General features: G+C 56.8%; 8 protein-coding genes across 8 annotated transcripts; 6 read left to right on the top strand and 2 right to left on the bottom strand.

Moving 5' to 3' along the window:
- Positions 1 to 212: 212 nt before the first annotated feature.
- On the top strand, positions 213 to 4,023 carry J3D65DRAFT_648064 (cytochrome P450 71A23; the record flags this gene model as incomplete). Its single annotated transcript, XM_066802369.1, has 5 exons — positions 213 to 287; positions 343 to 853; positions 904 to 1,663; positions 2,394 to 3,793; positions 4,019 to 4,023. The coding sequence occupies 5 exons, from the start codon at positions 213 to 215 to the stop codon at positions 4,021 to 4,023; spliced, it is 2,751 nt and encodes a 916-aa protein (XP_066651501.1).
- Positions 4,024 to 4,605: 582 nt separating this feature from the next.
- Positions 4,606 to 7,453, bottom strand: J3D65DRAFT_638397 (putative Ku family DNA helicase). The gene is made up of 5 exons (XM_066801621.1): positions 7,241 to 7,453; positions 6,817 to 7,167; positions 5,482 to 6,769; positions 4,749 to 5,433; positions 4,606 to 4,701 (listed from the first exon to the last, which is right to left on the bottom strand). Exons 2-5 carry the CDS (start codon positions 6,998 to 7,000, stop codon positions 4,684 to 4,686), a joined length of 2,175 nt encoding a protein of 724 aa, XP_066651500.1. The 5' UTR covers positions 7,001 to 7,167; positions 7,241 to 7,453; the 3' UTR covers positions 4,606 to 4,683.
- Positions 7,454 to 8,136: 683 nt separating this feature from the next.
- On the top strand, positions 8,137 to 9,051 carry J3D65DRAFT_578290 (uncharacterized protein). Its single transcript, XM_066797684.1, has 2 exons — positions 8,137 to 8,330; positions 8,412 to 9,051. Exons 1-2 carry the CDS (start codon positions 8,278 to 8,280, stop codon positions 8,887 to 8,889), a joined length of 531 nt encoding a protein of 176 aa, XP_066651499.1. The 5' UTR covers positions 8,137 to 8,277; the 3' UTR covers positions 8,890 to 9,051.
- Positions 8,907 to 11,817, bottom strand: J3D65DRAFT_578288 (uncharacterized protein). The gene is made up of 2 exons (XM_066797683.1): positions 11,097 to 11,817; positions 8,907 to 11,040 (listed from the first exon to the last, which is right to left on the bottom strand). The coding sequence occupies exons 1-2, from the start codon at positions 11,462 to 11,464 to the stop codon at positions 9,057 to 9,059; spliced, it is 2,352 nt and encodes a 783-aa protein (XP_066651498.1). The 5' UTR covers positions 11,465 to 11,817; the 3' UTR covers positions 8,907 to 9,056.
- Positions 11,818 to 13,893: 2,076 nt separating this feature from the next.
- On the top strand, positions 13,894 to 16,524 carry J3D65DRAFT_121964 (uncharacterized protein). The gene has a single exon (XM_066793836.1). It carries the CDS (start codon positions 14,004 to 14,006, stop codon positions 16,425 to 16,427), a length of 2,424 nt encoding a protein of 807 aa, XP_066651497.1. The 5' UTR covers positions 13,894 to 14,003; the 3' UTR covers positions 16,428 to 16,524.
- A 589-nt stretch (positions 16,525 to 17,113) lies between these two features.
- Positions 17,114 to 18,053, top strand: J3D65DRAFT_638382 (uncharacterized protein). Its single transcript, XM_066801620.1, has one exon. The coding sequence runs from the start codon at positions 17,497 to 17,499 to the stop codon at positions 17,968 to 17,970; it is 474 nt and encodes a 157-aa protein (XP_066651496.1). The 5' UTR covers positions 17,114 to 17,496; the 3' UTR covers positions 17,971 to 18,053.
- A 279-nt stretch (positions 18,054 to 18,332) lies between these two features.
- Positions 18,333 to 21,196, top strand: J3D65DRAFT_648060 (AFG3 family protein; the record flags this gene model as incomplete). Its single annotated transcript, XM_066802368.1, has 2 exons — positions 18,333 to 20,358; positions 20,406 to 21,196. The coding sequence occupies 2 exons, from the start codon at positions 18,333 to 18,335 to the stop codon at positions 21,194 to 21,196; spliced, it is 2,817 nt and encodes a 938-aa protein (XP_066651495.1).
- Positions 21,197 to 22,767: 1,571 nt separating this feature from the next.
- Positions 22,768 to 23,242, top strand: J3D65DRAFT_638379 (uncharacterized protein). The gene has a single exon (XM_066801619.1). It carries the CDS (start codon positions 22,781 to 22,783, stop codon positions 23,069 to 23,071), a length of 291 nt encoding a protein of 96 aa, XP_066651494.1. The 5' UTR covers positions 22,768 to 22,780; the 3' UTR covers positions 23,072 to 23,242.
- Positions 23,243 to 27,696: the final 4,454 nt, after the last annotated feature.

The raw sequence follows: 27,696 nt of genomic DNA, 5'->3' as shown, positions 1-27,696 counted from the left end.
TGCGGCGGTCAGGTCGCCTGAATCCGAGGCTGCCGTGTGCGTGGTGTACGGGATGGAGACGAGGAGCTGGACTCGGGGGTTTGGATGGGACCGAACGAGCTTTGGGTTGGGAGGAGGACTCTCATAAAGCAGCTGAAGCTGCTTACCTAGTACAGTCTTGCTCGCCATTTTCCTCGCCCGTGAATTATTGAAGAACTCTAGGGCTAGACGACATGGCTGATGTTGGTTTTGAATCCATCCTGTCCGGTTGGACAGTTGGAAAGGCGATACTGACAACCTTTGGACTGGTCAGTTAACATTTTCCGAAGAACAGGAGCTTGAAAACTAACAAATCGGAAATAGCTGACCTTGTACATCGTCGGCTCCATCTTCTACAACCTCTTCCTACACCCATTGCGAAAATACCCTGGCCCAAAGCTCTGGGCAATATCACGTCTCCCCTGGAACTGGGTGAACCTACACGGACGCCTCGCATGGCGACTACGCGAACTGCACCAGCAGTACGGTCCGGTAGTGCGTATCGCGCCGGACGAGCTGAGCTACACGACGAGCGGCGCATGGAAGAAGATCTACGGCCAGCGAAACCCGGAGTTCAGCAAAGCTCTCGACGGCCGCGGGCTGGCGCCGCCCAGCATCAACGGCATCAAGGGCATCGTGACCGAAGACCAGGACCGCCACGCGCGGCTGCGGCGCGCGATTGCGCCGGCATTTTCGGAGCGCGCGCTGCGCGATCAGGAGGGCTATTTGCAGGCGCATACCAAGAATTTGATGAGCCAGTTGAGGAAGAGGTGTCATGAGGGCCCGCTGGATATGGTCAAGTGGTACAGCTTGACGACCTTTGATGTGATTTCCGGTGAGTTCCCCCGAACACTCCAATTCAAGCGGAAGCTGACGGGATGATAGATCTGGCGTTTGGCCAGCCAGCTGGATGCTTGAACAACGCCGATCAACCGTGGCTGCAAGTGATTGGCACGCGAGCCAAGTCGATCGTGTGGTTCCAGCTCGCCATCTACTACGGCTTCTTCAACTTCATGAACTGGATGGCGCCCAAGTACACGGTGCAGGCACGGCAGAAGCACATTGAGCTGACGTCGGCCAAGGTGCAGCAGCGGCTCGAGAAGAAAAACCCGGGCAAGGACTTCATGTCGTACATTGTGGAGAACAAGACGGAGCAGCTGTCGAACCTGGAGCTCGTCATCATGGCGTCCAGCTTCATCGTGGCGGGCAGCGGTACCGGTGCCAGCGCTCTCACTGCTACGACGAACTTCCTGCTGCGTAATCGGGATAAATTGCAGCGCCTGGTCGACGAGGTCCGCGGCGCCTTTGCCTCTGATGACGACATCACGATGCAGTCGACCAGCGCCCTCAAGTACCTGACGGCCTGCATAGATGAGTCCATGAGGCTGTACCCGCCAGCACCTAGCACCCTTCCGCGCTTCGTCCCCCCTGGCGGCGACGAAATTGACGGCCGTTGGGTCCCCGCAGGGACAGCGGTCGGAGTCCATCAATTCAGCACCGGCCACATGACATGGAACTTTGCCAGGGCGTCCGAGTTTATTCCCGAGCGATGGTTGGAGCTGCCGCCCGGATCCGAGTTTGCCAACGACGACCGCGCCGCCATTCAGCCGTTTTCTTTCGGCTCAAGAAACTGCATCGGAAAGAGGTGAGTTTGATGCTAGAACCCCTTCTTGTGACATCGTGGCTAATAGATGTAGTCTGGCGTACGCCGAGATGCGAATTGTTCTGGCAAAGATTGTGTTCAACTTTGACATGGAGCTGGCGTATCCCGATGAGCCGTGGTGGGAGAAGCAAGGGACGTACATCGTGTGGGAGAAGTTGCCGTTGATGGTTCATTTCCGCCCGCGACAGTGATGTTTGAAGAGGACTGGGGACTGGCAGAGATTTTGTAAACAGAATATTGCGAGATGAAGACTTTTGTGCCTTGTCTGGTGAATAATGGGGAAGTGCTTGGTCGAATCGCCATCAGATGAGGCCCCTGCATCACCACTCTTCCCGATGACGAAGCGAAAAAACAGAATTGAGTTGGCTGCAGGATAGACCTCCCGCAAACCATGCCACCAGATAGCGTTTACTTTGAAAGCCTCCAAAACCCCATCTCCAGGGCGTAGTCCCGGATCTCGGGACCGGATATCAAGCACATGGTACCTCAGGGAACCAGCGAAGTCCGCCTAAGCTTGAACAACAAACCTCGTAAAAGCAGACCCGGAATCCCCGTCCAGCAGACCATGTCTTGAATCGGCTCGGGCCGAAAAGGCGTAGCAGCAGCGCGCCAATACAGAGGCAGGGAAAAGGCACGCGTCAGGGACGAACGGCCCAGACAGCCCCGACCCGCGTTAAATACCCCTTGGATATGTCACGGGGAGACCACCCAGCCGCCTCACACCTGCAACCACCACCAACATGCTGCTCTCCAGCAACATCACGACGATCGTGCCCGCAGCGCTGCTGCTGTTCGTCGTCGTCAACCTCGTCGACCGGTTTGTCCGCCGCCTGCGCATCTCGCGCAAAGCCGCCGCGCTGGGCTGCTTGCCCGTCCCCGTCGAGCCCACCCGCTGGCCGCTGGGCATCGACATGGTGCTTGCCGGCCTGCGCGCCGACCGGGAGCAGCGGACGCCGGATTTCGTCGTCGAGCGCTTCAACGCCATGGGCCCGCGCTACACGTGGCGGCTGCGCATCCTGGGGACGGAAAACTTCATCACTGCCGAGCCGAAGAACGTGCAGGCGGTGCTTGCGACGCAGTTTGGCGACTTCATCATGGGTGCTGCGCGCAGGACGAACTTGAAGAGGGTGCTTGGAAGGAGTATTTTTGCCGTCGATGGCGCGGCGTGGCATGCCGCGCGCGAGGTGGTGAGACCGATTTTCTCGAGGGAGAACGTGTCCGATTTGGCTTTGCTCGAACAACACTTCCGCCTCATGCTGCAATGCATGCCGATTGGCGATGATGGCTGGACGGCGCCCGTCAACCTGGCCGCGCTTTTCCCCAGCCTGACGATTGACTCGTCAACGGAGCTGTTTTTGGGAAAGTCAACACACTCTCTTCTCAGCAAACTGCGGGGGCGCGAAGAGGAGAACAACTTCCACGAGGCATTCGAGCGCGTGCAGCAGCTTCTCGGCATCCGCATGCGGCTGCGGAGCTTCTACTGGCTATACGGCGAAGGCGAGCTCTCGCGCTGCATCGGCATCCTCCACGCCTTCGTCGACAAGGCCATGAGCGAGGCCCAGGCGGCGCAGCGCGACAACAAGGCGCACGGCAGCCACAAAAAGTACGACTTCCTCAACACACTCATCTCGCGCTGCTCCGACGCGGCCGAGGTGCGCGAACACGTGCTGGGGCTGCTAGCCGCCGGCCGCGACACGACGGCGTCGCTGATGAGCTGGACCTTCTACTGCCTGATCCGGAGCCCGCGCGTGTTTGCGAAGCTGCGCGGCGTGGTGCTCGAGACGTTTGGGCCGTACCGCGAGGAGCAGCAGGGCTCCATCACGTTCGAGAAGCTCAAGGGCTGCGCCTATCTCCAGCACGTCATGAACGAGACGCTGCGCCTGCACTCCATCGTCCCGTTCAACAGCCGCTGCGCCGTCCGCGACACGACGTTGCCGACGGGCGGTGGTCCGGATGGCACGGCTCCTGTCTTCGTCCCGGCGGGGACGGAGGTCAACTTCAGCACGCACGTCATGCATCGCCGCCACGATCTCTGGGGTCCGGACGCTGATGAATTTGTGCCTGAGCGGTGGGAGAAGAGGAGGCCTGGGTGGACGTATGCGCCGTTCAATGGTGGTCCGAGAATTTGCATCGGTCAGCAGTTTGCCCTGACGGAGGCCGGGTACGTCATTGTGCGGATGCTGCAGAGGTTCGAGGCGATAGAGGGAGTGGACGTGGATCCAAGTCGAGATTACCACAACTTTACAATCGTGTGTGCTCCAGGCCCGCGACACGAGGGAGTAAAGGCGCGGCTGAAGGTTGCTCGAGAGTGATTGCTATTGTAGGGCGGAAGAAGAGTCTGAGCTAGCCTTTTCGATACAGAAGTTGTAGATATTTGATTCTGTTCGTATGCTCCCAGGCGTATAGCAAAACGAGACAATTAGCCACCAAACCAGGGAAATCCAAGGAGCACAACTCACCTTCCACAATAAGCACACCATCTTTCAATACCCGCGCAGCCTGCAACACCATAGTAGCACCTCTAGTGAGTCTCACCCGCACCCTACCGTTTGCACGCAAGAGCCAAGCCATCTGCGCTCTCCGCGTGCAGCGTGACACAGCAGCGTTTTTAATTTGTCCCTTGCCTCAGTCAGGCACAGCAGGGCCGGGGCGGCAGCAAACGGCGACCGTGGCACAGCGTCCGTCACGGCAGGAAAAAACAGGGCAGGTATGACAGACCCAGCACGGCGGACATTTCCTCGTGGACGTGTCCATCGCCAATCAAAACGGGCGAGCCTGGGCGGCGGCCGTGGCCGCGGCTTGCGTCGGGAGATTGCTGTCGTGTGCTGTGGAAGGAGTGGTGTGCTGTGTGATACGTACGAATTGGGGATAGGATGGAGCAGATGCACAGAGCAACGAACGGCACGCTTTGGGAACCTGCATGACTGGACTGGGAACCTTCATTTTGCAAGACTATTGCTTCAACTTTGAAGGCTATGCAAGGGCCGCTGATCTAGACTTCATCATTTCGTCGACATGAACTGCATGCAGGTCAGCGAAAGCCTGGAAAATTAGAGAAACGACTTACCGCCTTGGCCTCTTCCTCGCTGACATCACTCAACTCGCTTGTCCGCTTGTCGATCAATCCCAGCCGATTGACCTTGACCAGATACCACATTTCCCTCCTGTCAGCGCCCAGCTCACCACTCGTGATTCTCTCCTTCAATCCCTTGAGAAAGTCGTTGAAAATCTGAGGCTCTTCCAGATCGACCACTTCCTCTTTGAACACTCGTATCGCCTCAACAGCTCTTCCGTAGCCACTATCTCCCATCGACTCCTTGATGTAGCCGTGGACAATTTTGGTCAACTGATCTGCGATTCCTTTGATAGCAGTCGGATCTTCCACCGCCGACAAGGCTTGCTTGAATTCTGGAATTGCATTTTCAGGCGTGATCTTGACTTTCTTGGACCGATTGCCGCCAAGTAGAGCTTCAATGTTGAGACCAGAGAGTGGCTTTTCGAATTCGCGCGTGCGCTTGCGACCTTTTTGCTTAGGCGGGACGCGCTTGATATCCGCCGCCTTGATAAGTGCATCGAGCTTGGCGCCGGCTGCCTTAAGGACATGTTCTGGTGGATGCATGAAGCGGGTGAGGATACCGGGAGGAGGTGGCAGTTCGTCCATTGGACGAACGGCGCGCCAGCGGATAGCTTGCTGTACGCGATGGAGGACGGGAGAGTAGGCGTCTTCAAAGAGGGCGTATTCGGCAGGATTCCTGGCAAGAGTTAGTCGATCAACAAATGACTGGGAAGAGGACAATTACCCCTCTTCGTCTGTGCCTGCTGTCGATAGGTCCATACTGTCCACATAGTCGCTCATGGCGCTCATGAGATCTTTGCTGGGCAGATTGCGATGCTCTTCAATCGTCTTTCCAGATACCGTGACGACACGGTCAAGGGGCGGGAAGCGGTAGCCGCGGATGTCTTCTGCGAATGGAAGCTCGCAATCAACCAAACACTCATGGTCCGCGCTGATCTCGGGCGCCAGAACGAGAATGACAGGCGGCTTCATATCCTTGGCTACGAATCGAACAACAGCCAAAGACTCAAGCTCGTACAGCGCATGGATCAATGATGAGAGCGCCATGCTGGCCTTTTCGTTTGCTTTTTGAGCGATGATGGTGTTGGTGCGTGACATTTGCAGGTAGCGCTCAAACTTGTCTGCTGGAATGAAGCCGATGATGTCGAGAGTGGCCTCGGTCTTGAGCTCGACAATGTCATTTTCGGATTCGCTGATTGGCACCACTGTGCTTCCGTAATTATATCCTCTTGACAGGTCCTCACGATCGATATCGCGCTTTCCACCTGGTGCGCCTTCTTCGGCAACATGAAAGGTGGTGGCTTGCTTGACTGCCGCCAGACTGTCGTGCTCTGTCTGTGGTCCGTCGCCATTTCCAGCAACGGTGGCCGAAGACTGAATCTGGGAAGACTCGCCTGGCGCGAGGTCAGATCTGTGAACATAGGAGCTGGCAGTCGGCGGTCTTGCTTGCATAATTCTGGGATATCGTTCGACGGGAATTTCCATGGCAGAGTCGCCCGTTCCTAGGATCAAAGGTCCCTTGTAACCAGGGATTGGTCTTACAGGCTTGACTTGCGGGATATCGAGCTCGTCAATGGCCTGCGCCATGGTGCCACACACGCCATTGCAATCTTCAGCGAACTGGCGGAGGATGGCTTCATTGACAGCCTTGTCGGGGTCCTTGTCCTCTTCCTTGACGCCATACTCCGGATCATCAAAGTCGGCACCGAGAATGACAAGCTCGATGTTTTCAGCCTTGAGCTTGTTGGAGATTTGGCCCAAGTCGTCTGGGTCTATGCTTCCGCGGCCGTCGGTGACGAGGACGATGCGTCGAATGTACTTGAGCTTGCGGCAGTGGTCGGATATCATTTGCATGGCAACGACCACGGCTGAAATGGCGTCGCCCTTGTTGGTATTGCTGGGCCGGATGTGGTCACGCAGTTGGCGGACCTGTGGCATCAGGATCTGGCTCAGCGGCTGCAGAATGGAAACGTGCTCATATCCCTCGTCGTCATCCAGATTGACCTTGGTTTCTGGATGGTGTCAATGACGTGGGGCGCGCTTTCAGATGAAATCTTACCATCAGTCCTGAGCCCCACGACGCCAACGAACAGCGTCTTGCGGCCTGTGGAAACCGTCGTGGTAATCTTGTCCCACACGTAGCGCATGTTCCAGTCCAAGTCGGACTCATCTCTTCCACCGCGCTTCTCGCCCGTCGACTTGCCGACATCGACGACGTAAACTGTGGCCTCTTTGTCGGTCATGGTGCAGGACGAGGCGATGCAGAAACAAATCAGGAAGAAGAGGAAGAGGAGAGCGGCGTGGCGCGCATTTCTGCTGGCGCGCGAGAATCGCTTGGTGCTCGACAATCCGAAGGCAGCAGTCGCGTTCTTTGGAGAGCTGCGTTGCCGGGTCGGCGCGTCAACACGTGCTGTGAGGTCCGTGCATGGTTAGTCAGCAAATTCAAAGAAGATCGCCTGCGTTGATTGGTGGTTGACGCCTACCGCGCTGTGATGTCACCTCAGCTGCTGGCCGGAATCATTGACTGTTCCAGCATCCAACACCTCGTCTTTGTCTATCTCGCCCGCTTGGTATTTTGGGCGGCGGGGGAGAGGCGAGAACTCGGGCTCGTCCACCCGACGCGACACAGAAGGCACCGGCTCCGAGGCCTGTGGAGGAGGAGAAGGCGATGGTGCTAGGGTCGGGGAGCGAGGGGGAGGCAACACCACATCGCCGCGCCGCTGGCCGGGCCGCATGGTGACCGGCGGCGGCTGCGAAAAGGCAAATGTGATGGGGCGATTGGTGAAGCTATAATCATGGTTAGCTGCTTTCAGTCATAGACGATGCAATTGGCACTGACATCGATGCCATCTTGATGTGGGAAAGAAACACTGTTGTTGTAACTATGAAAATATACCTATCCATGGACACCTCATGCAGACCTATTGGATGTGGCGCGCACAGACCCGCCCACCTACTCTTTCCTTGGTCACGACTCCAGAAACCAGAACGCGATCTCCCTACATGCAGCGCTTCTGGAGAGAAGATGGATTCACCATCCAAAGTTCCCTCAAGATGGGCAACGGAAACACTTGCCTTAGCCGCATAATAGGAAACGACTCCGACACCAAGCTCTCTACCCCACCCAAATCCCAAAGCAAACGAAATGAGCCCCCAACGCCTTAAATTCAAACGCAACAACTTACATCCACAAAGCTCCCTCACAGGGCCCCAGGCAGCCGGCCAGCCACTCGAGGCACAAAAGACGGGACGGGGCGGAGATGTACTGCATCACGACTGGCCCGCCGCTAGAGCATCCATCCATGTCTCGCCACTAGCCCGTAGCATAAACGACCTCACCTCACTCGCTCCACCGCCCGTCCGCCATCTCCACCTCCACCTTCAATTGTGTTCACTCCGCACGGCCGTCCGTCTACCTGCTGTGACTTTGCTGCCCGCCAGTAGCCACTTCATTTTGCGCTCGAGTCTAAAGCGACACCCACGCGCGACGCGTCTGCCCATCTACCTACGTTCCGCCGACATGACGTCGACATTCGCGAGCCTCGGGGACCCCGCGCCGTACCACTTGCTTGCGTGAGTCCACCACCACTCTCTCCCATCACCACTCCATCGCATCGCGCACCTGAAGCCACCCCACTAACACGTCCCCAACAGCTACGGCACCCTCCTCGGCAGCACCCTCTTCCAATCCTTCATCGGCGGCGTCGTCGCCTTCCGCGTCCTCCCCCGCCCGCAATTCGCCTCGCTGCAATCCAAAATCTTCCCCGTCTACTTCACGCTGCAAACGCTCATCCCGGCCGCCCTCTACCTGACGCAACCCTCCTCCCTCTCCAATGCCTCCCTGTCCCCCACGAGCACATTCAACACAGCGACCAACCTGACCATCGCAATGGCCGCCGGCGGCCTGCTGAACCTCGTGCTCGTCGGCCCGCAGACGACGGCCGTCATGAAGGAGCGCAAGCACCAGGAGACGCGCGACGGGAAGAAGAGCTACGATGCGGGCCCGCACAGCGAGGAGATGCAGGCGCTGAATCGCAAGTTTGCCATCTTGCACGGCGTGAGCTCGGCGACGAATCTGGTTGTTTTGGGGGCTGTGGTGGCGTATGCGTTTTTGGTGGGTGCGAGGTTGTAGATTATGTAGCTGGGAGATGGGGGATGGGGTATCGTGTTTAGCTAGGTATCTTTCTATCGCTCTACGAAAACAGGGCGCTCTGTGCATTCTAATCCTCGCTCTACACCTCTCGTCTCGTCGTGTCTCGTCTCATCTCATATCACATCCAACCCACACCACATCTCCATCTACACCACCTGCCCGACCTCGCCCGCACTCCGCGCCCACCGCTCCCCCACATCCTCCAACACCCACTTCTCAACCGTCGCCGCCACCTCGCCGACCAGCATGGCGTACGTGTCGCCGACGAAGAAGAGCCCGCAGTGGGCGCCCACCTCGTCGACGTCGCGCATGAAGACGCGGATCCAGGTGGGGTCGGACGCGTGGTTGGACGGCAGCATGCAGAACTTGCGGTCTTTGGGGGGTTTGGGGGAGGATGAGGAGGAGGGACCGTGGGGAGAGGGAGACGGGCGTGCGGGGTGCGTGGACGAGGTTGTGGTTGTGATGGTGGCGATGCTGGGGGCGTGGTGGGAGAATGAAGGGGAGGGGGAGCGAGAGCGGGATTGAGAGGGTGAGAGGGCGGGGGAGTGGTGGTGGGATGGTGGAGGGGAAGAGTAGATGGGGAGGTGTTGGTGCTTCGCGGCAGAGATGGCGTCTCCCTCTTCCACTTCGGTTCTGCCTCGCCGCTCATCTGTTTCCGCGCCGCATGCCGTATCCTGCTCTTGCTCAGGCGCTGCCTCCTCCTTTTCCTCTTCCTCAGGCAAACCCAGCATACGCCGTTGGACGCGCAAACGCTCCGCCTCAGCCGCCGCCATGCGCCGCCCCTCAGCCTCGACGCGCTGCCGCTCCTTCTCCTGCCTCAGCTCTTCTCCCGACTTCTGCGTCGCCTCCAGCTCGTCCCCTCCATCTGCACCCTTGCTCAAATCTAGCGAGCTCTTGGACTGCTTCTGCTTCGCCCTCTCCTTCTCGCGCCGCGCCTCCTCCTTGCGCGCCTCCTTTTCCGCCTTCGCGGCCTGCTTCTCCTGCTGCTTGAGAGCCTGCTCGCGCTGCTTGGCCGCCTGCTTTTGCGCTTTGTCTGCTGCCTTGCGCGCCTTGGCGTCCACTTCTGCCGGGTCTGGCAGTACGGGGACAGGAGGCGGAGGCACGTCCGGGAACGTGGCATCTGGCATGGTGGGCGAAGAGGGCGTCGCAGGCGTGACTTCAGTCTGGGGAGGAAGGCTGTCGGCCTCGGAGATGGGCCGCGGCGACATTCGCTGCATGTCGGCTGAGCCGCGCGGAGACGCCGAGTCGGAACGAGAGTGAGATGGGGTCAAATAGTCTACATGCTCTCTTGCTTCGTCTCTGCCGGCTGGCGGGGAGGCCAGTGATGGTCCCAGACTGGGACTTCGCAGGGAGCTCGAGTCTTGGTAGGTTGATGTCAAGCTTAGCTGTGACAGGCCAGAATTCAAATCCGAAGTCTGTATACTCCTGTTTGGTGAAGCGTGACCGGAATTGGCTGCTTTGGGCCGTCCTGTGCTGGCGGTGTAAAAGTTGATGAATCGAACACGCGGGACAGCGGATGCAGGACGCCCGTCTATTGCGGCTCGTCGGCGCGTCTCGTCCTCTTCTTCAAGCGCCCTGATCCGCTTGTACCTCCTCTTCAGGGCCCCGTAATCGGCCATGGCGCCGCCGAATTCGAGGTGGGACTTGACAAGCTGCTTGGATGCGGTGACGAGACCATCGGAATGCTTGTTGACAAAATGCAAAGCGTTGCTCCAACCCTTGCGCACGGGAAGGACGACATCGTTTTGGAAGGAGGGGTTGTAGTTTGGATCGTTGGGGTTAGTTGAGAAGAGGGTGCCTGTTCGAGGAGGCGGTGAGGCCTCTGCCGTGTAGAACGATTGGAGCGTGCTAGTGCTGGTTGCTTGCGAGGATTGGCTAGTCAAGCCGGACTCGGGTTGACGTTCAGGTGACTTTTCGGGGGCGGGCCGAAAGATGCTCGATAGCCCGCTCTTGATGACTCCAGGGTGCATACCGAGGAATGGCGTATCGAAGCTAATGGTCCCGAGGATACGATGTCGGAGCGGCCGAGGGCTCGCGCCAGGGAGAAGCACCACATCAGCCGTCAGGAGACCTCCCATTGAGTGGCCCAGGAGGATGACATCGGTATCGGGGCCTAGGTGAGGTTGAAGCCTGCAGGGTCAGTCAACGGTTTCGCATTTGCTACCAATCAGAAGCGGCAAAAGTACCATTTTGAGAATTCCTCGGTAGCATATTCGATCCGGCGTCTCGAACGGTACCTGGGGTAGATTTTGGTGTGCACGGCGTGTGTTTCGGCCAAGGTCAAGGTGACGATGTTGTGGATGTGGGCGGGGAAATGTTGGAAGCTGGTCTCGTCGCCCATGAAGCCATGGACAAAGACCATGAGTAGGGTGCGGCGCGGATCATGGTGGTAAGCAGGCGGGGACTCGGGCAAGAGGGACTGGGTCGAAGAGGAGCGTGGGTCGTGGAAGCCCGCATCAGCGCCACGGCTGTACGGGGCGTTTGGATCAGGCGTCAAGTGAGGTTTATCGGAGCGGGAGCGGGAATGGCGGGGAGGGAGCGGCGGTGGACTCATGGCGGCGGCTCGTACAGCAGTTGGGTAGGTACAGCGAGAGGAGCATGGGAAAGATGACCTTTACAGCATCGGGTTCTCGTATTCGATCTGGGGGCTTTGCTGGAGGCTGAGCTTCATGCGCAGAGCGGAGGGGAAGCGGCGGTGGGCCTGGCAAGCTCCCGCGCTGTCATGTGAAAATCTAATGTGACAGACCTGGCCTGAGGTTGCAACCTGTCAATCGTCTACGGGCGGAGAGGTGTTGCGGGGTACAGGTAGCGAATGACGACAGAGCCTGGTCGATCAGGTCAGGTTGGCCAACAAAAGGCGGAGAGCACGTGAGGTGATGATGGCCGGCAGAACTGGACTGAGGTGATGGAGGTCAAGGGCATCGAAACACGTCCCGACGGTGAAGGAGTAAAATTGCTTCGGGATCTAACCGAAACCGGCACAGATCAATCTGCCAGACCGGCTAAAGAGCGGCCAGCGCTGTCATTGGCTGCCGTCGCTTACGGGCAGGTAATGATTGTTTCGATTGGGCAGGTCGGCCGGTTTCGATTGCGGGCCGACGCTTGTTCTCGCGCCCGCGTGGAAAGACACAACGGTCCACCTCATGTTCTTTTTTTAGCTGGGCACTTGCATTCCATCGCTGCGTGGCCATTGTGCTCATGGTCCCTCTGGCGAGCCCACCAGCCCTTCAACTCACGAGCACAAGCCTCTATTGTCGTCATCTGCGTGCAACTCTCATCTTGTTGCTCTGTCCTACGACCGCTTCCCGTATCACCCACGGCACACCTCCATTAGGCACGCCAAGCTAGCCAGCTTGATGATTCTGGCCCTTCCGCCGCAAGCGCTCGTACCTGTGCATGTATCGGTTGCAGCTCACGTTACGAGCCTATACATACGGCGCTACATTGGTGACCTGCAGCGACATGGGCCACTGCACAGCTCGTCAGAAGCCTGACAAGGCTAGAATGCTTTCACCACGACGAAGCATCTTGACACCGGCACGCTTACCCTGACAATGCTAGGACCGGGACGCTTGCAGACGACAATGGCCGCATCTGTTGTTTTTGAATTGAACCCGACGACGAATTGGGGCTTCCAAATGGTCTGGCGAATCGGCCGATGGTCGACTCCTGTTACAGGTAGCCGTCCGTCGACGGGCAACATGCGCCAGGCGGGCCGGGAGGGCAGCACATGGCAGCAGCACGACTTGGAGATGCAGAGCGCAGCACACGTGTCGGGCCTGGCAACGACAGCGGAAGACATGGTCTAGAGCAGAGCATAATTCTATCTTTGGGCTGCTGCATCGGCGTCGCGGCGCTGGCATGGACGGACGACTAGTGCGTGCAGAAGGGGAGCGAGGCGGGAGAGCAAGAGAGCGGACGAGACTCCAGTGTGGGGTCGCGTGGGCGAGCAACAACAACGACGGACACAATATCGTCTGCGCATGCAAACAGAAAACTCTGCAAAGCCAGGACGACTTATAGAGGTACGACTGAATTTCATGGCCCGCCAAGAGGGACAAGGGTGCTGAAAATAGACACTCAGTCGCCAGCACGTTGTTGCGGTTAATTACCTGCCAGCGTCCATTGCAGGGATCCCGCGCTGCTTGGGCCATATCCACACATCGGCAAGCCGCTGCAGCGACCCAGACCACAGCCAGCCAGAGCCACGGCAGCCAGCCAGCCTGACTACCAGCCTGCCTGGTCGACAACTCCACGCCTTTCCCTCTCCGTCGCTTCGACTGTCACTCGCTTTCTCTTTCTTTACTCCGGCTCCCTCGCTCGCCGCCTCTTCTCCTCTCCTCCCATCGCGAGGGTCCTCGTCCCCGTCCCCGTCCCCGTCCTCGACCTCGACTTCGACCGCGACCAGACGGCTCCTCCCTTCTTCCTCTCCGCCAGCCCCCGACGAGCTTCGTCTGAGACACCGTCCGCCAATCGCTCGCTCAGGTCAAACACGGCACCCGTCGAGCCACCTCAGTCCACTTTTATCCGTCGCACAACGTTGAGTCGCGTCCAGCAATCAAACTGCCCCGACGCCTGAGCGACAGAGCGACCCGTCCACCTCTCGACAACGCCGTCCCAAGCCCGTACCGGTACCTTTGCCGCACACCCTCCTCCCTCTCCTCCCTTTCCTCCAGTACATATGAGCAGGCAGATGCAGCTGCGTTGAGGTAGTCTAAAAGGCGCGTCCTGCCGATCCTCCGCCGCCGCCCACGTTGCGGCACCCTCAGGGTCCATCCAAGTAACTGACCGATCCTCAGGTCCAGAGTGCTGCCAGTCACTTTACGACCGGCGTCCATTCGTTTCCCAAAAATCGCACTCGGCGTACATAGCATCCCCCATACCGCGCCAACCCTTTCCTTCTCCTGGCCTTCCGCGAAGACGTCCACTCCTTAAGTCCACCCATTAATACGCTCACTATTCCGCCAAACGTCGGCTGGCCACGAGTTTCGCCACGGCCGCCTGGATTGCGATCCGTGGTCCTCATCTGCGACAAATTCTGCGTCCCCTACGACTCGACCTCGTTTTGAGACCAACGCGCCCCGACCCCGACCATGGAGAGCCCCGCGAAACGGAGGCGGGTGTGGCGAGGGCAGGGCCGCCTGCGTGCGGATGACGACATGGGCTTTGGGAAAATGCAAGTCGCCAAGGAGACGGTCCTTCACAGTACTCCTGCTCCCACGGCGGCCCCGACCATTTACGAGCCACTGCTGCTCCGCGAGAAGCGCGGCGATCCTAGGAAGCTGGGCCTGAGGCACAAGTTGGTTCACCGGCAAGAGATGGATGCTGAAGAGGCAAAGGGAGTCTCTGTAGTTACTGTTGTTCGCCAAATAGACCAGGCCGGGAACACTGTTGGCATCAGGACCATGACCTCGTTGACTCCTAAGAGTTCTGATCAAATTCTACCTCCCCCGACCCCGACCCCGACCCCGACCCCGACAACGACTACATCTTCTTCGTCTTCAACCTTGTGCTCGACCTCGACGTCAACTCCTTCGGCCTCGTCGACCTCGTCAACTTCGTCAACTTTGACGAGCCCGTTGGCATCTTCCTCGACCTCTGCGACTCCGTTGACAAGCTCTTCCTCGTCCATTCCGGTGCCGACGCCCTCGAGCACATCATCCCTGACGGTGCCTGCGGTTCCGACGGTACAGCCGTTTCCCACGTCGCCTGGCGTTCCAACTGTCCCGTCCTACCCGTTCAATACGCCTCCGATTCCTGGGACTTCGAGCTTGAGCATTTCGGTTTCAGCCTCGGGTAGTACTAGTCTTGGAACACAGTCTTCAGTACCTCAACCTACTTCGTCGTCCTCTGTCAGCACGTCACGTCCAGCGCCATCGTTTTCCACGCCGCAAACTCGGAGCTCTCCGGCGACCTACTCTTCCAGAAGTAGAACTCCTCAATACTCTTCCCAACCTTTCAGGACATCTTCCGGCACGCTCCCGGTCGTAACATCAACTCCTGGCCCACTCACTCCCAATGCCAGCTCACGTACGACGCCATCCAACAATTCTACTCCTTCAAACACGATTCCGACTACGCCAATCGCCATTTCGACACCTTCGAGTGCGATATCGACGTTATCAACGTCGGAGAGCGCCTCTTCCTCGTTGACGGTCATACCGTTCATACCAAACTCCATATCGACGTCTTCGAATCTCCTTCCATCTTCAACCCCATCGACGACTTCTTTCGCGGCTGCCACAACCAGTGGATCAGTCTCGACGTGTATGTATTGCGGCCGTTGTTTCAGAAAATGTGTTGTAGATGAAGCTAACATTCCAATAGTTTCTCCGTCATCAAGCGCCTCAGGATCCACCTTGAGCACGTCAGCTGCATCCGTCATGGCAGATTCCATTACGAGTTCCTCCACAATTGAAACACAAACCAGTTCCACTTCCGAGGCATCCTTGACGTCCACTAGCTCCACCTCGCTTTCATCCACCACATCCTTGACGTCGTCGACATCGGAATCATCCACCTCCCTTTCCACGTCCTCCACCTCGCTCTCCACATCCTCCACCTCGCTTTCCACGTCCTCCACCTCGCTTTCGTCCACATCGTCCTCGACATCCGAATCTTCTACCATTTCGAGCTCAACCACAGAATATTCTTCTTCGATTACATCGGAACCTACTTCTACTGGAGGCACCTTTGTCGCCGGTGACGGTGGAGCGACCACTGCAGGGGGCAATTCAACCAGCGGCGCAGACAGCGGAGGGAACAACTCCGACGGGGCAACTACACCACAAATTATTGGCGGTGTTATCGGTGGACTTTGCGGTCTTGCGGTATTGTTGATCATTGCGCTGGTTGTACTTCGGTGGTACAAGCAAAGGCAAAAGAGGCCACAGCAACTGGGCGCTGCAGGAGACAATCCGGAAAACCCCTTCGCGGATCCTACTGCGCCGGCCGACGGTGGCAGTGGTGGTCAGGGCATGGCACAACGCAGTGGACCCTTCGCCATGGGTGGCCTTCTCAGCCGCTTGTCTGGAAATCGTCAGATTGAGCCACCGCCGCCTCCAGCAGAACGTGGCTTCCAGCGCATATCTGGACGCAAGCTGCCATCTGCCTTTAGCCCGGGAATGACGTCCGAAGACCCGTTCGGCGACGACAATGCCAGCGTTACCTCTTTCCCTGGAGTCCCGCGCGAAAATGCAAACCTACACGGTGGCTACGGCTCACCCCCCATGTCCCCTGCGGCGGCTGTCGCTCTGGGCGGTGCTGCAGCGGCTGGCCCCTCAACGCCAGGATTTGGCCCTGACAGGCCATCCACTCCTGGAACGCCCGTGGAGACGCTGAGACCCAGTCCCGCTCGGACCCCAGTTGTCCACCAAAGTCCCAGACACCCTTCAATGTTCACCGGGCCTGACGAGGTGTTTGACCTACCGCCTCGGCCGGGCAGTCGGGGGACATTGGGTCGCAGTCTCGGGTCACACGACGGATCACGAGGATCAAAATTTACGGAAGATGTGTGACGAAACAATTGCAACATACGGCCTTTTCACTCGATCGGAGGCAGATCCTCTTTTTCGAGGCTCTGCGGTTTGCGGCCAAGGCGAAGAGGATCAGCTGTTTTGGATAAGACTTGATACCCAGACCCTTTGCCTTGGCTCACCGCCTCGAGTCTCATCAAACAACCGTTTCTTGATTTTTTGGAGTGTCACAACAATCAGCGCGCGCGGCCTAATGTTGAATATCGATCCTCCCCAATTTTCCTGGTCGAATAATATTTTCTCTTGCCACGCGGTCTGGCCCCTTCTGCAGCACTCTTGTGTCTCACTGCAGTCACCTGAGGCGCAGAGGCTGCGGAGCTTGCGCCACTGTCAATATTCCACAGCGCAGGTACGCGCTCTTCCTTCCACATGTCTTGTCTCATTCCCCCTTCTTAATTTTCTTGTACATGATATTTCCAACCTTATATTCCAAGTCTGGCGGCCCTGCGGGTATGCATGCAATGCAAGCAAACAAGCGCTGGATTTGGTTGGGGCGGTGCGCACAAAATTAGAGCACAGCCTCTGCCATCACCCCTTTTTTGGCAGTTTGTAAATACAGTCTCGCTGCTGCCGCGCCTGCCTTGTTTCACTTTTCACAAACCTTGGCCCGAGTCGGGCTCGGCGAGAGGTTTCTGTTTATACCTTGGATAACCGACCTGCGTTTTCCCTTTCGTTCGAGTTGGAGGGCTGGGAATTGTCTATCTACGGTGGATGGAAAAGATTCATCGTGGTACGAGGAGGATTACGGATTGAGCCCTGACTCCTCGTCCTTGAAACATATGGGCATTTTCCAGTCGGCTCTCTAGCCGTCGATTTCCTTGCTCTCCTCCCGATTTCTTGGCAAGCTAAGCTTGTGCAGCTAGCTGCTTGCTGTAATAGGCCCTCAACTCTTGTTCCTTTCACTTGTTCTCTCTCCTTCCTTTCCCACCTCTCTCTTGTCAATTCTTCTCTTCTTCTTCTCCTTTCTCTTCTGCTGTTCTGCTGCTCTTGCTGTTGCGCTCGGTTTGATATCCCCCCAGTTGCCCTGCTGCCCCCAGTGGCAAGGCACGCGATGGAGACGGGACGGCTTTCTGTCGTTCGCCCCGTCGCGTGTCTTTTCTGTGTCGTTGTGTTCACTGTACATAGTATTTACATGGAAATGGACGAGGCGTCGTGGTGGTGTCGCCGTCGTCGTCGTTGGATCTCACCTGGCTCGTCCCGATGCACTTGTTGTGGTGATGGTGCGTGCTTATGGCGTGTGCTGGTTAGTTTCTGGCGCACGCTTGCTTACTTGATGCGCTTTGTGATGTCATTTGCTCAGTGGCGCGCACTTGGATGGGCTCTGGTCTACTCACGGGGTATTGCGACTTGCTCGCTTGGCATTGGCGTTGCGGAGCGGTATGCTTTCGCGGCGTGGAAATACACATTGTTGGAAGTTTTTCAGATGAACATAAGGAGGCACCGTCCGTCAGAAAATATTCGAGTTACAGTGAGAGGGAGGAAAAACGTCGAAGAGAAAATGGTAGAGAAAGGGGTCTGGGATTAATCCGCGACACACCGCCATCAGATGATAAGGCGAGATGATCTTTCACTCAAGATATGCGAAGCGCGAAAGGATAGAAACATGAAACCGTAAGATGAAATGAAATGGAGAGAGGTGAGGACCGGACTGCGGTCTTGATTTGGTGATCGCTCACCGCCTGCGGGGCGGCCGGATCAACCTCTCCACCGAAGGCCGAGTCTATGGGGACCGAAAGTCATCTTCGTCATCAAGGCGACAACCAACACGCGCAATCTCGCCACTCCGCAGTCCTTCATTGACATTGTCCTTTGGATGGTGAATTGCAAAAGCCGTTCTTATCCCTCTCCATTCCCTCCGTCCGACGCGCGCCGCCAATTCCCTGGAACATGACGACTTTGGCACTGCGGTCAGGCCATCTTGCGCGGTTATCGAGAAGCAACATCGACCTAGCATCGCGCATCTCATTACGACCTCTTCTTCCAATCTCGTCCCTACCGCGACAAGCTTACGCCCACCAGCGGACGCGACGATATGCCACGCAAAAGCCCAAGCCCCCAAACGACCCGAAAGGCTCCCGGAATAGTGGCGATAATGCAAGACAGCAGAACAGCCCGGCAGCCAACAACGGGCAAGGGGGAAAACCGCCCAACTTCAACCAAAATCCGACGCCTGGCCAGGGTGACAAGGGTGACTACATCAAGCTCACGCAATCGGATTTGGAGCGTCTCGACATTGTCCTCAAAATTTGCCCCAAGTTCATGAGGACGCAGCTCGAACGGTACATTGAGGAATGGAAAGTCAATGGTATTCACAAGGATATGCACAAGGTTATGATGAGCCCGCAGAGACCATCCCTCAGCGACGTCACCAAGCTCCTAAGCGTCATAACATCAGAAGAGTTGAAGAAATCGAGCGGTCAAGATCTATCGAAGAACGAAACTCCGCAAGACCAAAGTCAACCGCAACAGGGTCGCTCCGGCTCGGGTGCCCAATCTGACCAGCGTCAACCACAGAAGGATTCTCAGCAAAAGCAGCCCACCCAGGACCAACCGGAACAGAATCAGCCAAAGAAGGACGACCCGAATCAGCAACAACCCAATCAACAGGAACCGCATCAAAAGACGGGCGAGGATCCTGGGCCAGACGGCAAGGATGGCAAGCAGGGCGACCAGAAAGGAAAATACGGCGACAAGAAGAAGGATTTCTCATCAGCAGTATCTTTTGATCTGGGAACGACTTTGACGTCCTTATTCCTCACGTACATGTTTATCCGATTCCTTTCCCCCGGTGAGGCGACGCAGGAAATCTCGTTCCAAGAATTCTCCAGCACGTTTTTGGAAAAGGGTCTCGTTGAGAAGATTGTTGTCATGGGTCACTCCAGGGCAAGGGTACATCTCAAGAGAGACGCCGTTCAATCAATGTATCCCGACTCTCCCGCCGTAAACCCCAACTTCCACTACTACTTCACAATTGGCTCAGTCGATGTCTTTGAGAGGAAGCTCGAGGCCGTCCAGGACCGTCTGGACATTCCTACTGCCGAACGTATTCCGGTTTCGTACAATGACGAGGTTCCTTGGGTAGCCACCTTCCTGTCTTTTGGCCCTACGATACTATTTGTCGGCGCCCTGCTTTACTTGGGCAGAAGAGCTGGAGGTGGCGGCGGCGGATCCGGTGGTGTCTTTGGCATGGGCCGGAGTCGCGCCAAGAGATTCAACCACGAGGCGGACATCAAGGTCAAGTTTGCCGATGTGGCGGGCATGGACGAGGCAAAGCAAGAGATTATGGAATTTGTCAGCTTCCTCAAGAACCCCGGCGTGTACCAACGGCTAGGAGCCAAGATTCCCCGCGGTGCCATCCTGTCTGGTCCTCCTGGTACGGGTAAGACGCTGCTCGCCAAGGCGACGGCTGGAGAGTCGGCTGTGCCCTTTTTCAGCGTCAGCGGTTCCGAATTCATCGAAATGTTTGTCGGTGTGGGTCCTTCGCGCGTCCGTGACTTGTTCTCGACGGCAAGGAAAAACACGCCGTGCATCATCTTCATTGACGAAATCGACGCCATTGGAAAATCGCGTGCCAAACAGAGCATTGGCGGCGGTGACAGCGAACGCGAGAGCACGCTCAACCAGATCTTGACCGAAATGGACGGCTTCAACACTTCGGAGCAAGTCGTGGTTCTTGCGGGTACCAACCGACCGGATGTGCTCGACAGGGCGCTCATGCGGCCGGGTAGATTCGACAGACACATTGCCATTGACGCACCTACCATGGAGGGACGAAAGCAAATCTTTGCCGTGCACTTGAAGAGAATCGCGACAAGAGAAGACATTGAATTCTTGACTGGCCGTCTGGCTGCCCTCACCCCTGGATTCGCTGGCGCTGACATTGCCAACTGTGTCAACGAAGCTGCTCTCATTGGTATGTTGTCCGAATTTTTCGGACGCAAGAACGCTAACAATCTGCAGCCGCCAGATACTCTGCCGACTCGGTAGAGATGAAGCACTTTGAGCAAGCCATTGACCGTGTCATTGGTGGTCTCGAGAAGAAGTCCATGGTCCTCTCTCCCAACGACAAGAAGACCGTCGCCTACCACGAAGCTGGCCACGCCATTTGCGGCTGGTATTTCAAGCACGCCGACCCCCTCCTCAAGGTCAGCATCATCCCCCGCGGCAGCGGCGCTCTTGGATACGCACAATACCTTCCATCCAGCGACACGTACCTGATGACGATGAACCAATTGCTGGACCGCATGGCCATGGCGCTCGGCGGGCGCGTGTCGGAGGAGCTGCACTTTGAGACGGTGACGTCGGGCGCGTCGGACGACTTCAACAAGGTGACGCGCATGGCGTCAGCCATGGTGACCAAGTGGGGCATGTCGCGCAAGATCGGCTACCTGCACTACGACGACGACCCGCAGTCGCAGCTGCACAAGCCGTTCTCGGAGGAGACGGCGCGCAACATCGACCAGGAGGTGCGGCGCATCGTCGAGGACGCGTACAAGCAGTGCCGCGACCTGCTGGCGGCGCGCAAGGCGGAAATCGGCCTCGTCGCCGAGGAGCTGCTCCGCAAGGAGATGCTGACCCGCGACGACCTCGAGCGCCTCCTCGGCAAGCGCCCCTTTGAGGACCCCAAGGACTTTACCAAGTACTTTGGCGCTGAGCACAGCTTGCCTGGCGAGGATGACCTCCCCCCGACTAGCTTGGGCAAGGAGGACGGCGGCGCTCCGCCTACGCCGCCTGGCACTCCTCCAGCATAGATGCGTTTGCTGGATCGCTCGGATGGATTTGTGAGTGGCGGCGCTGCTGGTTGAGCGGGCAGCGCTGCGCGAAAAGCAAAGAAAGCAAGCAAGCATGTAGGTAGACTTTTTTCGTCGTTGCTGTCGTTGAGCATTTGGGGCGGACCGTGGATTGATTGATTGAATTCGGGCGAAACGAGTCGAGTCGGCAGAGCGGACGACGTCGGCCGGAGGCGGAGGCAGACAAAGCAAGCAGACAAAGGACGGACGTACGGTACACTCTCCACAACACAACACACTCAACACACACATGCGCACCTTTTGAAACGTGCTCATCAACAAACTCTTTTACTTTTCCTTTCGCATGCCCTTTCCCCGTTTTTCCTTACTCAGGCGTAGAAGGATGGAAGGGGGCTGGCTCGCTGCCGCGTGCGTGCGTGCGTGCGTGCTGTTGTCGTTGTTATATCAAATCTCCAATCTCCCATTGCAATTGTTCTGTACGTTTTAACCGTACTGTTTGAGTGCTCGATGCTTGAGGTTGAGTATGTGGTTGTGTGCTGTACCTGTGTGTGTCGTGCTATGTTGAGCCACTCGTTGCTAGATATACTTTGCGCAGTGGCTGCTCTTCAGCGGACGGATTGAGAGATGGGCACTTGCACCCCCATTAGTGGATGCAGCGGCATGAGGCGGAAGGGTGGAGGGAGCTTGCGTTACAGCGGTGGATGTGCGGGCGGGAGTGTGGAGTTCTTGAAGAAAAAGAAAGCTGCCGAGAGGGTGGGGGTGCGGATGGGGGTGCGGATGGGGCAAAGGGCGTTCGTGTGTTGAGGAGGATACAGAGAGGGAGCGTTCTTTCATCGGACGAGATACATAAAGGGAGCGTTCGTAGGTGAAGATGGACACACAGAGGGAGCGTTCGTGCAGTTTCAAAACTAAGAGTCAGCATTAAGTTCGCAGCAGTAATGAATGGGAAACCTGGTCTTGCGTGTTTAAGTTCACTTCAGATATTCCTTCCATAGCACATATCCCACCAATCATTGAGTCCATGGGGTGGGTAGATTTCAAGACGCAGTTGGAAGCAGAAGTGGATTCAAAGCTTTCTGTTATTATATCCAGTCTCGGTGTTGGTATGCCTTATGTTACAAGAAGGGGTTGGTGTACAATCAATCCTTTGAGAGGAGGGATGTGTTGCTGTGCAGTGACCAAGACTTCCGAGTTGACAAGAAAGAAAAGAGGAAAGAAACAAAAGCGGTATCAGCAACGGAAACGGAAAACAGCAGAAGGGAAATATTAGTATGCCAGGAAAATATGCTCAGAGAATGGAACCAGATTTAGCCTTCCTCGAACACGATACCGAACGGAAGAACAGGTGCTAAAGGAGGATGGACGAAAGTGCTGCGCTGGGGAAATGGTTGCCTTGCCTTGCCTTCTTCACCAATCGTCGCCGCCTCCAACCACGCCAACGGCTCCACCAGGCCCAACACCAACCGCAACACCTCCATTGTTTCCACCCCTCCGTGGCCTCCAATCGTCGTCCCAGTCGTTGTGGTCTACATCTACGTCTACGTCAACCCCTACGTTCGCTAGGCCCCAGTTGTCGCCCCCACGATGGCCCCAGTGGCGGCGGGTCAAGGCGCTGGCTTCGACATCGCGGCGCTCCAAGTCCCGTCGGTCGAGGTCGTGGTCCCGGTCCAGAATGACGCGGTTGTTGTTGTTGCGGTTATTCCTCCAGCGGCGGTTGTCATTCCTGTCGTCGCAGAAGCATTGGAGGCGGTTATCGTTGTCGTCGCCGTTACAGCGGATCACGTCGCGCTTCTTGAGTTTGTTGTCGTTGCCGCTGTCATTTCCCTCATCCTGGTGGTCTTCGCTGCCGTTATCGATGATGAGGCTGCCGTCTGAGTCGCCTGATTGATCTGTAGAGCCGTTGGTCTGGTCTGTGGAGCCGTTGGTTTGATCGGTTGAGCCGCTTTGTTGTTGGTCGCTGGAGCCGGTCTGGTTGAAGGGGTTTGGCACGATCACGGGGCTAGATGAGCCATTAGGAGTCGGTGTGTTGTTTGTATCGGACCCAGGGATCGTGTTGCTTGAGCCAGGCTGATTGAACTCGCCAGCCTCGCCTACCGGTACGGAAAAGCTGTTGTCAGGCTCGCCGAAAGAGTTGGCGGGCTTGGACGGATTGGGGCTACCAGTCAGACCGGATCCTCGGTTGTTCGTAGGAGGGTTGAAGGAGATGGTAGAGTTGGATGGTTGAGAGCCGGCCAAGTCTGCTTCGTCGACCGATGCAATTCGATTCCAGCCGCGTCCGCGTCCACCGCGGCCTCCCCATCCGCCGCCACGGCCACCGCGTCCATTGCCCCAGCCGCCTCCTCGTCCTCCCCATCCGCCGCCACGGCCTCCGCCACGGCCTCCCCAAGCGCGGTCCTGGCGGAATCCACGATTTCCCCTGCCGCGACGACCGCCACGCCAGTCATCGTCGTGGTGGTCGTCATCTCTGGCCTGGATGCGGTTTTCATTTGATGGTTGATCTTCCCGATGGGTGGTGTCGACGGGACCAGTGTGCATGTAGGGAAGGCTTGCTGCGTCCACTAGGTCGTCGCGTCGAGTGAGGCTCCAGTCTTCGTCCATGTCGTAAATGTCTCGCTTCGCTGGGACCTTGGCCTTTTCTTTGCCCACGTCTACTCCCACTCCGGGGCGGCCGCCTTTTCCAACATCCACTCCCACTCCTCCATCTCCAACATCGACCCCGATACCGCCGACGGAAACGCCAATGCCGTTGTGGCCACGGTCGACTTCGACTGGCATGCCCTTTGGCACATCAACCGAAATCGGAGAGTCTCCAGTAGCAAGAGCTATCCCTTTCGCGTAGCTGGTCTTGATGCCATCGACAAGTTCGTCCGTGAAGCTCTTGCCACTGTCAGCAGGGAGAGGACGTGCCTCGCCCTGATGAGCTTGCGGAGAGGGGCTTCCTGGCAAGGCCGGCAAGGGGCTGGCTGCAGCCAGAACGGCCGAAATGGCCAAGATCCGAAACACTCGACCCATTTTGGAGAATTCGGGCAAGCTGGATTGGATCCGGTAATGCCGATTTTCCCTGCTTGAGGTAGATGTGTTCGCGGCAGAGCTCTTGCTGGAGCTGTAGCTGCTGCCGAAGGTAGAGCTGTTGCAGATACAGCTGCTGGAGGTAGAGTTCGCGGAGAAAAAGTTCTTGAAGAAGTTGCCGTTCCAAGCGTAATTGTTCGAGGTGAAGGGTCTGTAGATGGAGTCGTTGGACCCGAGGAGAAGGTGGCGGAGGATCTGACTCCAGAGATTTTCTCTCTGAAAAGTGGAGAGGATAGGAGTATTTGACTTGTTCTGTGGAGCTGATGAGAAACGAAACTTCTTGCAGTGAACTGAGGCTATACTTATAGAATCGCCTCTCCATCCTGTAGAGGCCGACATGCCGGAGGATCACTTGCGGACGAGAGCGGAGAATCCAAACAATCGGTCCCCTTGACGTCATTCAGAACAGGGGCCTAGGCACGGAGAAACAGCCAAACAAAAAAGTTGGCCTGGATGCCGCGGTCAGTTTCAACAGGCAGCGGTGGAACTTGGGTCTTTCGGAAAGCAGGAGAACCTCGACCCGTTGGCGGGCGTCCGCCTTACTTTGTACAGTACCATCACGAGGGCTGCACCTAGGCAGCGAGGTCACTTGGCAGTCCAGAGCCGCAAGGCTTCCTGGATGACCTTCTCTCGTGCTTCCAGATTCCATAAAGCTGAATTTGACAAGGGCTGTTGCACTATGCAGCCGTGGTCAAGGCGGACGGAGTACCGACGGTCCGGCATAGAAAATTCTGTGACAAGTGACATTGAAACCCTTGGACGCGTAAGGCGAATACTGTCGCGCATGGAGTTGCCCTTTGGAAAAGTCCAAGGGCAATGGCATTCTCGGCTCGACCGGATGGCGAGCTCCTGTCAGCAAGGCCGAGCAAACATTGAGTCAGCTGCACTTCGAGATTGTGCTTTTGCTATGACTTGGGTTTCAGGAGGCGATACTCGACTCTGAAGTGTGCGAGAGGAGTAGTAACCTTTCCAAGTCAACGGGAGCTTGAGGAGCAATGATTCCGTTCGATGGATCTTTGAAGATGCAATTCAATCCACTGGTCTTTTCCATGGGTCTGTTGGAGCAGAGAGAGCGGGAGATTGACATCTAGCGCGTATTCTCGAAGCTGAAACCAAATACGCACGAGCGCATGGAAAAGAAGGCTCCGTTACCTGTAATGTGTGAAGTGACAAATCGATCTTGCCACTTATACCCTAGCGATATTTGACATGTCCAAACTGCCGATGCTGTTTACCAAACGATAGACACAACTCTTCTTCAAAGTTTACGCAGTTGCTGGTGGTCCAGGAATAAGCCGTGAAGACGGAAGTCAACGGCTTCCTCTCGGTGCGCAAAGAGCCAGGCTCTGACAGATCGCTGGTACTCGTGCACATGCCTTGGTCACTGCATAAGGCCAAGGAAACCGTACGTGCGTGTAGGACTTGCGGGCGTCTGGGTGCACTAGATCTGGCACGTGCCCGGGGTCCGCCTCTTTTTGAAACAGAATACTGCCTCATTTTCTCTAAAGCCACAAATAATGCAATGACAGATTCATCGGTCCGTGCATAAACATTGCTAGAATAATTCCTGAGCATTTGCACCAATCAAAACATGTTGCGACTTGCCTGATACGTCCTGGGTCCGTTGACATGGACGCTAAGCAGGGCATATCTTTACTTTGCCTGGCCAAAGTCATTTCAATCTCGGCTTCTGAGCCAGTATGGGGAGTGGTTGACGAGAAAGCTGCCTCTTTTCTTCTGTTTTTTTGAAACATGAACAAGCGACTAATGTCTGACTGTCGTCTTCATAGTTTCTGCCCGGTTGGCTCCACATGATTAGGCTTAGTACCTCTTGTTCGAACATGCCCTGAGTGAGGTTTGGAAAAGTGTACTGAGCGCATTGGCATCTCCAAGACTTGGAATCGGGAGGGCTAGGAAATCCTTTAGGCAGGCGCGAGGTCGAGGATGCGTGGATTCTGTAGTGCATCGGAGAGGACGGACATCCACAAAACCTGGCAGGGCGCTCACTACCAGGGAGAGCCTCCGAATGGCAGCGGCTTCAAGGCTTAGGACAGTAGCGGGAGCCCGACGCTCCGCGCCGCGATCGTTCGATCCCGAGAGCGTCCGGCATCTGCCAACAGCCAACGCCTGCCGGACCGTTTCGACGTTGCAGGACGAAGGACCCTTTGTTCATCTACAGAGCGAATTTCTTCGGGCTGCATACGAGCTTGAAGGAAAATCTAGCAGGTACTGGATGGCGTGCTCTCATGGCGGGATGATGGTTTGAAAAAGATGGCAGACGAAGAACCTAACAGTCAACGGCTTCGGCAAGCGAGGCATCATCGCCAATCATGATTTCGACCTGCGATAAGACACCTGCTCGAGGTCAACAACTCTGTGGCTCGGAGATAATGTTCAGTGAACGATGAAGAGGAGTATTTGTCAAGTGTCGAGATGAAAGGGTTTGGTGTTGAATGATGGCAGCCCGGCATGTCGAAAGTCGTGGCCGTCGATCTGCGAGTCATAGCGCTTTTCGAGATCGTCAACCGAACCGAGCTCGTCGCTTCTCCGCCGAAAGGACGAGACGTTTGAAATCCTTGAGCTCTCCAACTTTTGTCTGCCTTCACCACCTCGCTGCCTTGGCTCCTTCTTCGTGTCGTCTGCGTACGGACGAACACCTCAGCCCCTCTACAACCCTCCGCGCTTACGCCGCAACGGAGCGTCAGAAACCGCGAATTGAAGCGTCCCGCTATGCCAACCACACCATGGAATTTCTTGTCGAGCCGAGCGACTTGGTCATGAGGCTCTTATGTTCTGGACAGTCACGATAGCCTCACCTGCCCTGCCTCTTCTATGCATCATCGCCCTGTTTCCGCCTAGCAATCCCTCCCACAAGTGACAGAGCCGCTCGCCGAAACATGGAGTTCCTTGTGAGAGAAATCAAGGGCTTGCAGACACCTACCTGGATATGACGCCGAAATACCCGACAAGATTCACGTAATGGGTAGCTTGCCGAGCGATGCGAGCGGAGCTAGCCGCGTAGGCAGAGACAATCGCTGGTTCAGTAGGAGGGATCCTCTCGCTGTTTCGTGCCATGGCAGATTTACCAGCCGTTTCCTGCCGGGCCGCGTTCTCTGGACCTCCACAGCTCTGAGGCATTGTGAAAACGCTCCGTTTCGTTTCGGAATAGCGGGTGGGTAAATGAGAGACAAACACCCAAGAGATGGTCGGATTGTGGTCAAACTCGGTGCTGCGGCTCACGGGGAACTCTCTCGGTTTCTACGAAACAAACGGCGCCGGCTGCTTACGAGCTCATGAGAACATTCCAGGCACAGAGTTGCGGGAGAATACGACGCTCGGAACGCCTTCGGTTCGCTCTCCTCAAACACACTGGTCCCAAACACAACCAATCCAAAAAGAAAGACGTATGCGCTCAATGACGGCAGCTTCTG

The sequence above is a fragment of the Phyllosticta citribraziliensis genome (genome assembly GCF_038025025.1).
Source record: "Phyllosticta citribraziliensis strain CPC 17464 chromosome Unknown J3D65scaffold_12, whole genome shotgun sequence".
Classification (NCBI taxonomy): Eukaryota; Fungi; Ascomycota; class Dothideomycetes; order Botryosphaeriales; family Phyllostictaceae; genus Phyllosticta; species Phyllosticta citribraziliensis.
The sequence above is the reverse complement of the archived record's forward strand: the minus strand, read 5'-3'. Positions and strand labels throughout refer to the sequence as shown.